This window comes from Doryrhamphus excisus, chromosome 10, assembly GCF_030265055.1.
Source record: "Doryrhamphus excisus isolate RoL2022-K1 chromosome 10, RoL_Dexc_1.0, whole genome shotgun sequence".
NCBI classification, from domain to species: domain Eukaryota; kingdom Metazoa; phylum Chordata; class Actinopteri; order Syngnathiformes; family Syngnathidae; genus Doryrhamphus; species Doryrhamphus excisus.
In genome coordinates this window covers 10,576,250-10,591,714 of record NC_080475.1, presented here as the reverse complement: position 1 = coordinate 10,591,714, position 15,465 = coordinate 10,576,250, and the positions used below count along the sequence as shown (strand labels likewise).

The 15,465-nt window shown below is 46.3% G+C and overlaps 1 protein-coding gene across 4 annotated transcripts in view; it reads left to right on the top strand.

Annotated features, from left to right (window-relative positions):
• Positions 1–5,350: 5,350 nt before the first annotated feature.
• Positions 5,351–15,465, top strand: part of LOC131137661 (hemopexin-like) — a 40,843-nt gene continuing 30,728 nt past the window's right edge. For 2 of the 4 annotated variants that reach the window (XM_058085860.1, XM_058085859.1), the window contains exons 1-11: positions 5,351–5,474; positions 6,215–6,240; positions 6,781–6,905; positions 6,984–7,089; positions 7,162–7,286; positions 7,358–7,463; positions 7,540–7,664; positions 7,737–7,842; positions 8,373–8,447; positions 9,610–9,752; positions 9,811–9,964. In XM_058085860.1, coding sequence (XP_057941843.1) covers positions 5,410–5,474; positions 6,215–6,240; positions 6,781–6,905; positions 6,984–7,089; positions 7,162–7,286; positions 7,358–7,463; positions 7,540–7,664; positions 7,737–7,842; positions 8,373–8,447; positions 9,610–9,752; positions 9,811–9,964 — 1,156 coding nt within the window. In that variant the 5' untranslated portion in view covers positions 5,351–5,409. The remainder of the gene's footprint in view (positions 5,475–6,214; positions 6,241–6,780; positions 6,906–6,983; positions 7,090–7,161; positions 7,287–7,357; positions 7,464–7,539; positions 7,665–7,736; positions 7,843–8,372; positions 8,448–9,609; positions 9,753–9,810; positions 9,965–15,465) is intronic. The other 2 variants (XM_058085862.1, XM_058085863.1) reach the window with 2 other exon arrangements.

Here is a 15,465-nt window from a genome sequence, read left to right as displayed (position 1 = left end):
TGGGGGGGTGGAGTGAGTGATGAAAAGAAGGTGGGAGGAAGAGGTGGGGAGCAGATCACCTTGCACGCAGGCCCAGGTAGGTCCTGTCTACATCTTTTATCCATTTTATTCTTGCAAAGCGCTTGTTGCCTTGTTCCTCTTCTTGCATGCCGGTTGACTGCGTGCGTGGATTTTTATTCACCATCTTGTCCACTCATGTGACTCGAGAGAGCAGCATCACACAAGATATAATAAGATAATAAGGAGATAATGTGTTTTTGCAGCTATATGTCAAAGCTGAGGTGGTTCTATAGATATATAGATATGACATATTAGACACAATATGAAGACAGATGACATCATAATGTGTGGAAGGTATCACGGTGACCCCCACCCCCCTACCCCGCTTTGGTGATGGATGAATGAACAACTGAGGTGTCGGGTTCTTGTCTGGAAACATGATCTCCATAGCCAAGAATTCACATGCTCACAGCAGAAGAAAGAAAACAGGGTTTTGTTCAAAAGTTATTGTATGAGAATAAAGTTGTCACCTAAGGAGAAAGTCATGTGAGAAAGAGTGCGGGGAGGGCAGAATCAGGGAAGCAGGTCAGCGCTTTGGCGGGTCCTGTGAGAAAGGGAATATTGTGCCGAAGATGAAGGCGATGGATAAAGTTACATAGTGCCGATGCTGCGTCCCAGTTTTGACAAGGGGTGGAGGGGAATTAAGTCACATGATCCTCGGTGGCTTGTGTGTCCCGTGCACGGAGATCCAAGAGAAGCACGAGCAGACCACGCAGTTTATTCAAGCTGTCTAAGGTGTTTCATTTTTCTTTCTAGACAGAAGATGATGGGAAACCTCATTTGGCAGAAGAATTGACCGTACCTCCACAGTCCAGAATGTTGCTCCGCTCCCATTCAGAAAGAAGACCCCTGCTTGGGTTTTCCGCCTTATTAACGCAACAAAGACCACTTGGATCTACAGTACCTCCACCTTTGTCCGCAAAAGAGTCCGTCCTGACATTGCAGTCTCTTACGCCGCCACCTCCGTGGGTAACACAGGCCGTTTCCCGTATCGATCGAGGAGAAAGAGAACTGCAAAGACTCAGGGAGCGACAGCAGGCAGAAGCGGATGAGGTGAACCGGGAGTTGGACAGCGCAGTCATTGACGCGCAAAAGGAAGAACGCCGCCTTCTTGAGGAAGTCGAACGCGACCACAGAGAAACCCAGCAGCTCCTGAGTCAGGTGAGGAGGGAGAACGCCGCGGCAGTGAGAGTCGTTCAGTCCCTCGTCGATCGGCAACTCCAGAAAATGGGTCGACTGAAGGAGCAGGTACAGAGGTGGGACAGCTCGACCGGGGGTTCCGAGAAGCTGCATCAGCTGCAAAGAGGCGTAGAGGAGGTCACCAAACCGTGGGAAATCTGTCTCACGCTGAAAAGAGTCAGCTTCCTACCAAACAGCACGTCTGAAACATCAAACATTTCCAACCAGGTAGCTGTTCACGAGCAAGGTATGACTTATCCAATTGGGGTCTGTGGTGTCCAAGGACAGAAGTGTGCTTTGCACGCGGGAGAGTCAACATTTTCAAACATCACCCCTGTGGAGATACGTAAAGAACCTCAAGAGAGCATCAAGACCAAGAGTGTAAGGAAACTCCATCTATTGAATCCTCCAGAGAATGAAGATCAATTTGTATCGCCAACGTCGCTCACACCGAGACATCGTGGAGTATCAGAGTCCTCTCAGGAGGAGGAACCAGCCTCAGTGTGTTCAGACGCCCATAGTCAAGACCTCTTCCTCTCTATTCCAGTAATCTCCAGCCAAGGAGAATCTGAGGATGATGCATTAGAGGGCAGAAGGTGCGTGACCAAGAAGCGATTTACGCTTAAGGGAAAGAAAAAGCAAAAGTCCCAAATCCTGGTATCATGTGAAGAACAATTTTGTCCCCCAGAAAAATGTGAGGATTCATCTTGCCGACCTGGTCCTGGATCCCTTTCTACGAGAGGTCATTCCTTGAGAAATACCTCAAATGAATCATCAAAGGACATCGGGAGCCCCGCCTCTCCAGGAAACAGGGACGATCCATCCGACATGTACCCTGAAAATGTCGATGGATCCATCAAGCAGAAGAATTCGTCAAGGTCTACGGTCCATGCTGACAAGGGAGACTGTGGAGCCATCAGGAAGGTGAACAGAATGCTCCTGGCATCTGAGCCTTCACCGCTTGAACAAGGTCGAGGACTTGGATCAGACGGGAACGCTACAAGTGTGGATGAGCGACATTCAAGATCACATTCTTCGGTTTCACATGATTTTGGTTTCAACTTTGGGAGCAAATCTGTGTCCATGTCGGCCATTGGAGGAACCGAGTGGGAACAAGGCAACACCGGCAGGGAATCTAGGGATGAAGGAGGAGGTTCAAGTGCACTGGACTCGGCTTATCTGGTGAAGCAGTTTGGGAAACAAGGATCAGGTCGCACGGACTTCAACCTGCCAAGCGGTCTCCATGCAACTGTTACCGGGCAGCTGTTTGTGGTGGATTGTGGGAATGCACGCATTCAGGTGACCGACGGCCAGAAGAACGTTGTGCAGCAGGTTTCTACTTCAGGAACGGAGAGATCGTCCCGTATCTGCAACTACTTTGACGTGGCTGTGAACTCAAAGGGTCTCATTGCTTTGACCTGCGCTGCCGAACGAGCCGTGTTGGTGTTCAGTCGCCACGGACGCCTCCTGCAAACATTTGGAGGCATGGCGAGTGGCGTCACTAACGAAGAGCTGGACGCTCCCAGGGGCGTTACTCTTACCCGTCAAGATGAGTTCCTGATTGCGGACATCAAACGTGGCACTTTAACTGCCTTGAAGCTGGACCCCAAAAGCGGTGCCAGGTTAGAGCGCACCGTGGTGACCGGTTACCATCGGCCCTACATGGTGGCAGCCTGTCTCGTCACTGGTCTCATCGCCGTGTCGGAACGAGGGAGCGAATCGGGTCGTGTGCCATGTATTCGGGTCCTGGAGCCTGGATGGACCACAATCCGTATCCTTGGGGTCTGCTCTGGTCTTGGACCTGTCCTTTCCTGCCCTTGGGGCCTTTGTATCGACAGCGACGGGGATGTTCTGGTGGTAGACTGGGGCAAGCAGCGCCATCAGGTTCTCCTCTACCCGTCCAAGGGTGCAGGCTGGCCGCTGGTAACTGATCATCTGAACAGCCCGAGAGGTCTGGCGCTGCTCCCTGATGGACACATGGCCATGTCGGACAGCATGAATCATTCCATCAAGATCTACCGCTACAAATGAGGAACGTTGTACTTCCAGTGTTTTAATCGGACTTTATACCACCGATGTTTGAATCGGACCATGCACCATGTTTGAATCTGACCTTGTACCGCCCATATTTGAATCGGACCTTGTACTTCCCAAGTTTGAATCGGACCTCGTACTGCCCACTTTTGATTCTGACCTTGTACGGCCCAGGTTTGAATAAGACCTTGGACTTCCCAAGTTTGAATCGGACCTTGTACTGCCCATGTTTGAATCTGACCTTGTTTCGCCTATGTTTGAATAAGACCTTGGACTTCCCAAGTTTGAATCGGACCTCGTACTTCCAACTTTTGATTCTGACCTTGTTCCGCCTTTGTTTGAATCAGAGCTTGTAATTCCCAAGTTTGAATTGGACCTTGTACTGTCCACATTTGATTCTGACCTTGTACTGCCCATGTTTGAATCGGACCTTGTTCTTCCCATGTTTGAATCTGACCTTGTTTCGCCTATGTATGGATCAGACCTTGGACTTCCCAAGTTTGAATCGGACCTCGCACTTCCCACTTTTGATTCTGACCTTGTTCCGCCTATGTTTGAATCAGAGCTTGTAATTCCCAAGTTTGAATTGGACCTTGTACTGTCCACATTTGATTCTGACCTTGTACTGCCCATGTTTGAATCGGACCTTGTTCCGCCTATTTTTGATTCTGACCTTGTACCACCCATGTTTGAATCGGACCTTGTTCTGCCTATTTTTAAATCTGACCTTGTACTTCCCAAGTTTGAATCGGACGTCGTACTGCCCACTTTTGATTCTGACCTTGTTCCGCCTATGTTTGAATCAGACCTTGGACTTACCAAGTTTGAATCGGACCTTGTACTGCCCATGTTTGAATCTGACCTTGTTCCGCCTATGTTTGAATCTGACCTTGTACCGCCCATGTTTGAATTGGACCTTGTACCGCCCACATTGGATTCTGACCTTGTACTGTCCATGTTTGAATTGGACCTTGTTTTTCGCATTTTAAATCGGACCTTGCACCGCCCATGTTTGATTCTGACCTTGTTCCGCCTATTTTTGAATCTGACCTTGTACCGCCCATATATGAATCAGACCTATTACCGCCCATGTTTGAATCAGACGGACCTCATTCTGCTCATGTTTGAATCTTGTAAAATTACTGCTTTCGTGTCTGCTGTTTTTATTTCGACTTTGTACAGTAAATATTCTTCTCATATTATTATGACTTTTTCATGTTATTTTGTTAGTTTGTTTCTTTGTGTAATTTTTTTACTTGAAAAAATATATGTTTTCTTTAACCTTCCACCCATCGTTTTTCTATGCCGATTATCCATACTATGGTCGCGGGTATGCTGGAGCCTATCCCAGCTGTCTTTGGGCGAGAGTTGGAAATCAAAATCATGCCATCATCATCATCAGGACACAAAAAGACAAACAACCATTCACACTCACAATTCACACGTTTTTGGAATGTGGGACGAAACCGGAGAACATGGAATCCAAGCGGAGAATCTAAGCCATGTTTTCCCAATTTCATGACTATGTGGTCCAAGTGCTAACCACTTGACCACTGTGCAGCCTTTTTCAGCACTGTGTCACTATAGGAATATTATGACTGTATAACTTTTTCCTCTACATATTTTTCCTTTGTTGTTGTAAAATATCTATTGACACTGAAAAAAGATTTCATCGCAAAATAAAATCCAAAATTTTATTTTTTTATTATCAATGTCAGTTTTCATCAGACAAAGCTTTGTTTTTTTTCAATGTTGTTTTTCAGCATGAAATTCCCGCTTTTGACGTCTTACTGCCCTTACTGTAGATGGATTGGCAGTGTGCAAACTAAACTGTGCAAACAAAAGTTTGACCTCAATGGTGTTGCTCTAATTATTAAAAAGGAGGACATAAAAAAAAGAAAATGTTTAGAGACACTCATATAATAACATAACAAAGTGTCTACAAATATTTGGAGAAATCTTTTTGGAGACGCCCTCTCATGAAAATACACGGTCGCGTGTCTCCAAACCTTTGAGCAAGCACTTGAACCAGTGACCCCGTGGTCATGAGTCACCTGTGCAAACATGCAAAGGGCGCAATTTAGCAAGTATAAAAGCGCATGTGTACGGGAGAGCGAGCCATCGGGATCGCTCAGCATGAAGCCGCTCGTCACGCTTTGCTTCTTGGGCCTCGCGCTCCACCTGACCGCCGCCGCGTCGGTGTAAGGCATCCCACTTTTGGGTTCTTCTTCTTAATATAGCTCGTCTGAAATGTTGTCTTATCGTATAACTCCACTTGTTATTGTTATGTTATTCATCTTCGGGTCCTGCATACACACAATACTTCAATGAAAGTACATGTTCATAATACCGGATATCATAATATAATAATGTCTAGTGGTTAGCACGCAGACCTCACAGCTAGGAGACCAGGGTTCAATTCCACCCTCGGCCATCTCTGTGTTCTGCCCGTGCATGCGTGGGTTTTCTCCGGGTACTCCGGTTTCCTCCCACATTCCAAAAACATGCTAGGTTAATTAGCCACTCCAAATTGTCCATAGGTATGAATGTGAGTGTGAATGGTTGTTTGTCTATATGTGCCCTGTGATTGGCTGGCCACCAGTCCAGGGTGTACCCTGCCTCTCGCCCCAAAGACAGCTGGGATAGGCTCCAGCAACCCCCCGCGACCCTCATGAGGAAAAAGCGGTAGAAAATGAATGAATGAATAATATAATAATAATAATACTGTGTTTGCTGTCAAAAATAATGAATCGGAATTTAAGTGTTTTTTACTTTTCTGTGCAGTGGACATTGATTTTCGCTTTTGTTGACAAAGCAGTTCGATTGCGCAAATATTAGTCATGCTTAGATGCTGATTCAACCTCTCATGACCTGAAATAATAACTTTTGGAACATTGCAACACCCTTCTTGTTCTGTTTATCTTTTCTTTTTCGTTAACAGGCACCTTGCAGCTCACACAGCAGGAGGTGGGTACAAGAAAACCATCATGGGACTGGAATAAGAACCCACATATACAGTTTTTGACAGCTCCTCTTCCCATTGAGCTAGGGCAGGGGTGGGCAAACTACGGCCCGGGGGCCACATCCGGCCCGCCAAATGTTTGAATACGGCCCGCCCAATCTTTCAAAAATATTTAATTTAAACTCAACATACAACCTGGCATCATGGCCTGAGCCAACCTTTTGATGGTTGTATCAATTTCGTTGTTTGACATGGTCTGTTGTTTACAAAGTGCTCCTGAAAAAAGAGACACATGCACATAATAATAATAAAAATTAAAATAATAATTATTATATTATTATTATAACTATTATGATTATTATATGTATTATATTAATGCTAATTATTATATTAATTATATACAATAATATTGTTATATTTGCATATTTTACATAATAATATAATAATTATTATTTTAATTTTATTTTAATTATTATAATATTTTTATACACCCTAATAGGGTGAAGGTTGTGACAATGTTCGTGTCTTCCACTTTCCATCCTCAGATGAACTTCCTAAAGCATGTGAGCATCACAGGGACAGTGTCCAGACCACCAGTCCAGAAGGTTATCCTATAGTAGGAGCTTTTGTACCTCAGTGTGATGCTAATGGACAATACACACCTCAACAGGTACATACTACAAGATTAAAAACACCATCGTGTCTTTACTATATGATATGTTTTATTAAAGGGTATTGTATTTTTAAGTGTCATGGTTCCAGTGGACATTGTTGGTGTGTGGACAATCAAGGCCAAGAAAGACCAGGAACCAGAACTCCTCCTGGTACAACACCAACAGACTGTGATAAACCAGGTGAGATTAAGCTAAATCTTTGTATACTTGGTCATATTATCAGGTCATGTATAATTCTGAAATGTACTTGAGAAGGTCCTAAAAGCCATTGTGAGCATCACAGGGACAGTGTCCAGACCACCAGTCCAGAAGGTTATCCTATAGCAGGAGCTTTTGTACCTCAGTGTGATGCTAATGGACAATACACACCTCAACAGGTACATACTACAAGTGCTATGGACTGGTCTTTTCTATGTATTGGTTCACTCAAACCTAATTTGTATTTCAGTGTCATGGTTCCAGTGGACATTGTTGGTGTGTGGACAGTCAAGGCCAGGAAAGACCAGGAACCAGAACTCCTCCTGGTACAGCACGAACTGTCTGTGATAAACCAGGTGAGATTAAGCTAAATATTTTTAAAATGTATTAATATTGTCAGGTATATATATAACTGTGAAATGTACTTGACAGAAGGTCCTAAAAGCCACTGTGAGCATCACAGGGACAGTGTCCAGACCACCAGTCCAGAAGGTTATCCTATAGTAGGAGCTTTTGTACCTCAGTGTGATGCTAATGGACAATACACACCTCAACAGGTACATACTACAAGTGTGGTATATCTTTCATATATAGTATCATGTACAGTAGATGACTAAAGTACATTTCAGTGTCATGGTTCCAGTGGACATTGTTGGTGTGTGGACAGTCAAGGACAGGAAAGACCAGGATCCAGAACTCCTCCTGGTACAACACCAACAGTCTGTGATAACCCAGGTGAGCTAAGGCTAAATATTTCTTCTTCAAAGATTAGTACAGATGCAGTATTTGCTTTAAGAATGTTAATAGAGAAGTACAGAGAAGGTCAGATGATGAGAAAGCCTATGACGGGGTGCCTAGAGAGGAACTGTGGTATTGTATGAGGAAGTCTGGAGTGACAGAAGTATGTTCAAGTGGTGCAGAACATGTATGAAGACGGTAAGACGGTGGTCAAATGTGCTGTGGGTGTGACAGAAGAGTTCAAGGTGGATGTGGGACTGCATCAGGGATGCTGAGGTTCTCATCATTGGGAGTGACCAGGATGGATAGGATCAGGAAGGAGGGACATTACATGTTAGAGGCCTTGGAGATAAAGTCCTTTAGGCCAGACTGAGATGGTTGGGATGATAGTAAATATTTTGGTAGAAGGATGTTGCCAGGTAGGAAGTGTAGAGGAAGACCAAAGAGGAGGTTTATGGACGTAGTGAAGAAGAAGAGTATACTGTAGTCTAATAATGGCGTATGTGGTGTGTTGATTTCGTACTCAGTGCCGGACCGATGTGATGGGATAGAATTTGACGCCATCACGCCAGACGAGAAAGGAAACACTCTCTTCTTCAAAGGTGACTTCTTCTCACGTCCACGCCACATTCACCTCCCTTTCCCGCTTTACTCATGACGCTGTCACACATGACCTCTTCAACCCCGTGTTGTTACGGTAACCACACTTGTATCAGTATGCACATGCTCAACGCCCACATAACGCCCTTTTTTTTAACAACTATTTCAACTTTCTACAGGTCAACATTCTTCTTCTGATACTATAACTTTTTTCCCATCTTATGACTTTATTCCCATAATATAATGACCTTATTCCCATAATATGATGACTTTATTCCCATAAGATGACGTTATTTCCATAAAATTGACTTAATTCCCATTTTTTATGACTTTTTACTATTTTGACTTTATTCCCAAAATATGACTTTATTCCTTAATATGACTTTATTCTCATAATATTTTGACTTTATTCCCAAAATATGACTTTATGACTTAATTCTCATAATATTTTGACTTTATTCCCAAAATATGACTTTATGACTTAATTCTCATAATATTTTGACTTTATTCCCATATGACTTTATTCCCAAACTATGATGACTTAATTCCCATATTTTGACTTTATTCCCAAAATATGACTTTATTCCCTTAATATGACTTTATTCTCATAATATTTTTACTTTATTCCCATATGACTTTATTCCCAAAATGATGACTTTATTCCCATATGACTTTATTCCCAAAATATGACTTCATTCCCATAATATTTTTACTTCATTCCCAAAATATAACTTTATTCCCTTAATATGACTTTATTCTCATAATATTTTTACCTTATTCCCATATGACTTTATTCACAAAATATGACTTAATTACCATAATATAATGACTTTATTCTCAAAATCTGATGACTTTATTCAAATAATATTTTGACTTTATTCCCATCATATTATGAATTTAGTCCCATATAACATTACTTTATTCCATAATATAATGACTTTATTCCCATAATATGATTAATTTATTCCCATATATCATGACTATATTCCCATTTATCATGACTATATTCCCATAAGTGATATTTTTGGAATGTGCCATGAAAACCCAGCGGTAGGTTGCAAATGGCCGCCGGCCGTCTGCACTTTGGACAGCCATTCTCTTTAATGTGGGAGGAGAAGTCATGAAATTCAAACATCTAAGACATGTACCTGATGATCCTGGCAGGTGGCCACTTATGGGAGGGCTTCCACGGTCCAGCCCGGCTCTCCAGTGAGTCCTTCAAGGAGCTGGGCCCTCATGTGGATGCCGCCCTCCGCATGCACGACACGGAGAAACCGGACCACCACGACCACATCTATTTCTTCCTGGTAAGACCTGACAGGCCTTTGCAAGCTTCCATCATCACCGCTGCCTTGTGTCCTCCAGGGTGACAAGGTGTTCCGCTACTACGACCGCTCCCTGGAGGACGGCTACCCCAAACCCATACAGGACGACTTCCCCGGAGTCCCGTCACACCTGGACGCCGCCGTGGAGTGTCCCAAAGGAGAATGCGCCTCTGACTCTGTTCTCTTCTTCAAGGGTAAGGAAACTTCTACAATTCTCACAATTAAACAACTCAACGGTATGGGAATAAAGTCACAATACTAGGGGAATAACATCTCCATATTATGGTAATAAAGTCTTTATATAATGAGAATAAAGTCATCATATTATGGAAATAAAGTCATCATATTATGGAAATAAAGTCATCATATTATGGGAATAAAGCAATGATATTACGGGAATAAAGTCACCATACTAGGGAAATAACATCATATTATGGGAATAAAGTCGTCATATTATGGGAATAAACCAATGATATTATGGGACTAAAGTAATCATATTATTAAAGACAGGATCCACTCGATGCTCTACTATCATTTGTTTTATTTAGCAAGTCGCAGGTCTCATCATAGCATGGTACAGCACGGCACAGCATGGCACGGCACGGCACAGCAAGGCACAGCACGGCATGGCACAGCTGAAAACCTTTAAATACAAAAGGGAAAGTGTATAAGCATATACAATATACATACTATATATACATATACATAATATATACATATATAAAGGTATATAAATCAGTGCCATGTTGTTCAGCAGTACATTAATTATTATACATTTTTTGACAACAGTTGTAAATATCCTCATCCCCTTTAGCTGCATTTGCTAACCTGTTTGGGCGAGTCAAGCCACAGCGCTAACATTAATGGGAATTTCACTTCCTTACCGGCTGCCTCTTCAGTGTTGGAACGCCAGCTTGCCCAAAGTTTTGGGCCGCAGCTCCGGCTACCTATTTGATCCCACCTGTCTGCAGCCTTACCTGCAAAAGGGGGGGAAAGTCCGATTTTGTCCACGTTGCATCGATGGGGCGGTCATTCACCAGATTGCCGCCAACTGAAGTACCTCTGGAAACACACTAGGGGGCAACCCAGGGCAGAGCTGGCCTTCTTGATGATCTTGTCCAGTCTCTTCCTGTCCGCAGCCGAAATGCTGACTACTACCTGTGGTGTAAAGGGTGAAAAGTTCCCTGCGGGGTCCCCGTACTGCAGACAACCGTGTCGGACACACAGTCCCGTGTCCTCACATACTGTGGACGTTTGACGAGGTAGTCCAGTATGCACAATGTGAGGTGCAGGTCCACCCGTGTTCTCCAGCTTGTCCCTAAGAAGTGCTGGCTGGATGGTATTGAACGCACTGGAGAAATCAAACAACATGACGGACAAGAAGACATGACACCTGACACCCCAGTGCCAGGTTGATAGACGAACTGAAACGGGTCCATCGAAGGACCCACCAGGGGGTGGAGATGGGCAAGGATCAGCCGCGCCAGGGTCTTCATCAGATGGGATGTTAATGCCACCGGACTGTAGCTGCGGAGGTCATTGGGGTGCGGCGTCTTGGGGACAGGAACCACGCAGGATGTCTTCCACAGCTGTGGCACTCCCTCCCCAGCTTCAGGCTCAGGTTGAAGATGTGCTCGACAATCCCGCGTAGCTCGTCAGCGCAGGACTTCAGGAGCCTGGAGCTGGTCCCGCCGCCTGGTCCCGCCGCCTTCCGGAGCTGGTTTCTCACCTGGAATGTTGCGAGGGTCAGGTTGCAGCAGGGGGGGGATGTTGGTGAGGAGGTTGGGCTGATTCGCTGAGCTGAAATTTCAGTCCTGTCGGACCCCTGACATTTACAACAATTAAACTAGATGAAATAATTAACAGTGTGAGCAGTATAAACAGACATGAGGTATATGTAACAATAGAGCAAATGAGCATGGCTAAAGTCAAGTGTGCAGTCCTGAGTCAAGTCAGAGTCAGGGGCCCAGAGTCAATGGTGTGGGGGCCAGCGAGGGGAATTGGTAGCAAAGCAGCAAGGTTTTGAAGATGTCCGTGAAAACATCTGTGAGCTCCTCAGCACAGTCTCTCAGGACCCGACCAGGAATATCATCAGGACCCAGGGCCTTCCTTGCATTGGTCCTTCTGAATGATCTTCTTACCCTGTCCGGAGAAAGCAACAGCACCTTGTCCTTGGGAGGTGGAGGGATCTTCTGTGCTGGGGTGTTGTCTGCCTCAAAGCGAGCCAAGAAGTCATTCAACTGATTCAGCAGAGTTAGAGAGTTGTCGCAGGTTTGTGGAAGCGGCTTGTAGTCTGTGATGGTCTGGTTCCCCCGCCACAGGTTCCTGGTATCTTCGCTGTCGTTGAAGCGGTCAGTGATCCTCCTGGAGTACCGTCTCTTGGCCTCTCTGATACTCAGTGACAGGTTGGACCTGGCTTTCCTTAGGCTGACCTTGTCCCCAACTGTGAAGGCAGTGTTCCGAGCCTTCAGGAGCCTGAGTTACTGATTGGCCCGCATGGAGAAGGTTTTGGAAACTGTGACGTCATCCATGCTCTCATTTAACCATGTTTCCACAAAGACAAAGACACAACACTCAGTCTTGGAAGATGTCCGGATTAAACGGATATAGTCCAGTTTATTGTCCAGCGAGCATACGTTGGCTAGGGTGATGGTAGAGATAGCCGGCCGGTGTGGCGTTGCGGCTAATCTCGCCCTGATACCTCCGCGCTTACCCCTCTTTTGCTTCCTCATGTTCCGCCCATGGCACCTTCACTGTGGGCTAGAATCAGGGGTGGGGTCCCGGGGTCGAGCAGGCATCCGGACCAAACCGCAGGCACGTAGCTGTTCCTTGTCCGCTGGATTTACATCTGTGTATTTAGTTCCACGAATGCTAAGCAGAAACCCAGAGGAATTAGTGCGCCTTGAGGTGGCAAGTCTCCCATCACTTGCTGGCATTTTACCGCCTTTGCTTTCCTGCAAAGAACGCAACCGTCAACAACCTTTTGGGCTATTCTCCTTCCTTTGATTACCCATGCCTTCCGTCTCATTTTAAGCAAGGTACCAGCTACGCCTTCATGACCTTCACTGTGGGCTTCCCGAGCAAGTAACGTGGACACCCAAGCTCCATACGGCAGGAGGGGTACAGCACTTTTGTCCTCTTTGAAGATCCGTACACGTCCGCCACAAAGCAGCAACCCAGTGTTTGTCTTTGTAGACCACTAACCTGTTGGCGAGAGTTTCTTGGCCAGAGATGTGGTGTTGATGTTCCAGGACAGGTCTCCTGGAGTACTGTCTCTTGGCCTCTCTGATACCCGGTGACAGGTTGGACCTGGCTTTCCTTAGGCTGACCTTATCCCCAACTCTGAAGGCAGTGCTCCGAGCCTTCAGGATCCTGTGGACTTTCCCTGTCAACCATGGTTTCCGATTGGCCCGAATGGAGATGGTTTTGGAAACTGTGACATCATCCATGCTCTCATTTAGCCATGTTTCCACAAAGACAAAGACACAACACTGACAGTCTTGGAAGAAGTCCGGAGTAAACGGATATAGTCCTGTTTATTGTCCAGCGAGCGTACGTTGGCTAGGGTGGTGCCGGCCAGTGTGGCGTTGCGGCTAATCTAGCCCTGATACCTCCATACTTACCCCTCCTTTTGCTTCCTCATGTTCCGCCCATGGCACCTCCACTGTGGGCTTGACACAGGAGTGGGGTTCCGGGTCGAGCAGGCATCCGGACCAAACCGCAGGCACGTAGCTGTTCCTCTTCCGCTGGATTTATGTCTGTGTATTTAGTTCCGCGGATGCTAAGCAGAAACCCAGAGGAATTAGTGTGCCTTGAGGTGGCGAGTCTTCCATCACTTGCTGGCATTTTACCGCCTTTGCTTTCCTGCAAAGAACGCAACCATCAACAACCTTTTGGGCTATTCTCCTTCCTTTGATTACCCATGCCTTCCGTCTCATTTTAAGCAAGGTACCAGCTACGCCTTCATGACCTTCACTGTGGGCTTCCCGAGCAAGTAACGTGGACACCCAAGCTCCATACGGCAGGATGGGTACCGCACTTTTGTCCTCTTTGATGATCTGTACACGTCCGCCACAAAGCAGCAACCCAGTGTTTGTCTTTGTAGACCACTAACCTGTTGGCGAGAGTTTCTTGGCCAGAGATGTGGTGTTGATGTTCCAGGACAGGTCTCCTGGAGTACTGTCTCTTGGCCTCTCTGATACCCAGTGACAGGTTGGACCTGGCTTTCCTTAGGCTGACCTTATCCCCAACTCTGAAGGCAGTGTTCCGAGCCTTCAAGATCCTGTGGACTTTCCCTGTCAACCATGGTTTCTGATTGGCCCAAATGGAGATGGTTTTGGAAACTGATGTCATCCATGCTCTCATTTAGCCATGTTTCCACAAAGACACAGCACTCAGTCATGTCCGGAGTAAACTGATATAGTCCAGTTTATTGTCCAGCGAGCGTACGTTGGCTAGGGTGGTGCCGGCCGGTGTGGCGTTGCCGCTAATCTAGCCCTGATACCTCCGTGCTTACCCCTCCTTTTGCTTCCTCATGTTCCGCCCATGGCACCTCCACTGTGGGCTAGACACAGGGGTGGGGTTCCGGGGTCGAGCAGGCATCCGGACCAAACCGCAGGCACGTAGCTGTTCCTCGTCCGCTGGATTTATGTCTGTGTATTTAGTTCCGCGGATGCTAAGCAGAAACCCAGGGGAATTAGTGCGCCTTGAGGTGGCAAGTCTCCCATCACTTGCTGGCATTTTACCGCCTTTGCTTTCCTGCAAAGAACGCAACCATCAACAACCTTTTGGGCGATTCTCCTTCCCTTGATTACCCATGCCTTCCGTCTCATTTTAAGCAAGGTACCAGCTACGCCTTCATGACCTTCACTGTGAGCAAGTAACGTGGACACCCAAGCTCCATACGGAGTACACGTCTGCCACAAAGCAGCAACCCAGTGTTAACCTGTTGGTGGTAGTATCCGGGAACGTAGCGCCCTCTTGTGCCGTGAGGAATATGACTCCTAGGGCATTCTCTCGCTCTTTTGCTGAGATGACACCTGTTGAGGGGATTGCCTCCCACTTTGGACCTTCTGCTGCTGAGCCTGCTGGTTTTAGCCCGGAGACTCTGTAGTCTCCTCCCCGATGGCAGCAGGCTGAAGAGACTGTGGGATGGATGGGTTCACCTGCAATCCCGATGGATTTGCGGATGAGATAGATGTCCAGTAGGGTGTCCAGTTGGGGGGGTGGTAGAGAGACACCAATGATTTTCTCAGCTGCTTTCACGGTGCGCTGCAGAGATGTGGTGTTGATGTTCCAGGACAGGTCTTGGGAGATATGTACACCCAGGAACTTGGCGTTGCTCACCTCCTCCACTGCAGCACTGTTGATGGTTAATGGAGAGTGCTGGGCGTGCTCCCTCCTGAAGTCCACTACAATCTCCTTCGTCTTCTTCACATTCAGGTGGAGATGGTTGTCCTTACACCACGTTGCCAGGCGACTCACCTCACTCCTGTAGATTGTCTCTTCGTTGATGTTGATGAGACCCTCATCACAGGTTTGAGCTGGATGAGGGTGTGCAGTAGTGGGTCAACAGAGTGAAGAGGAGGGGGCTCAACACACATCATTGGGGGGGCCCCTGTGTTCAGCGTGATGGTGCTGCCAACCCGGACTGCCTGTGGTCTCCCCGTCAGAAAGTAAAACAGCCAGTTGCACA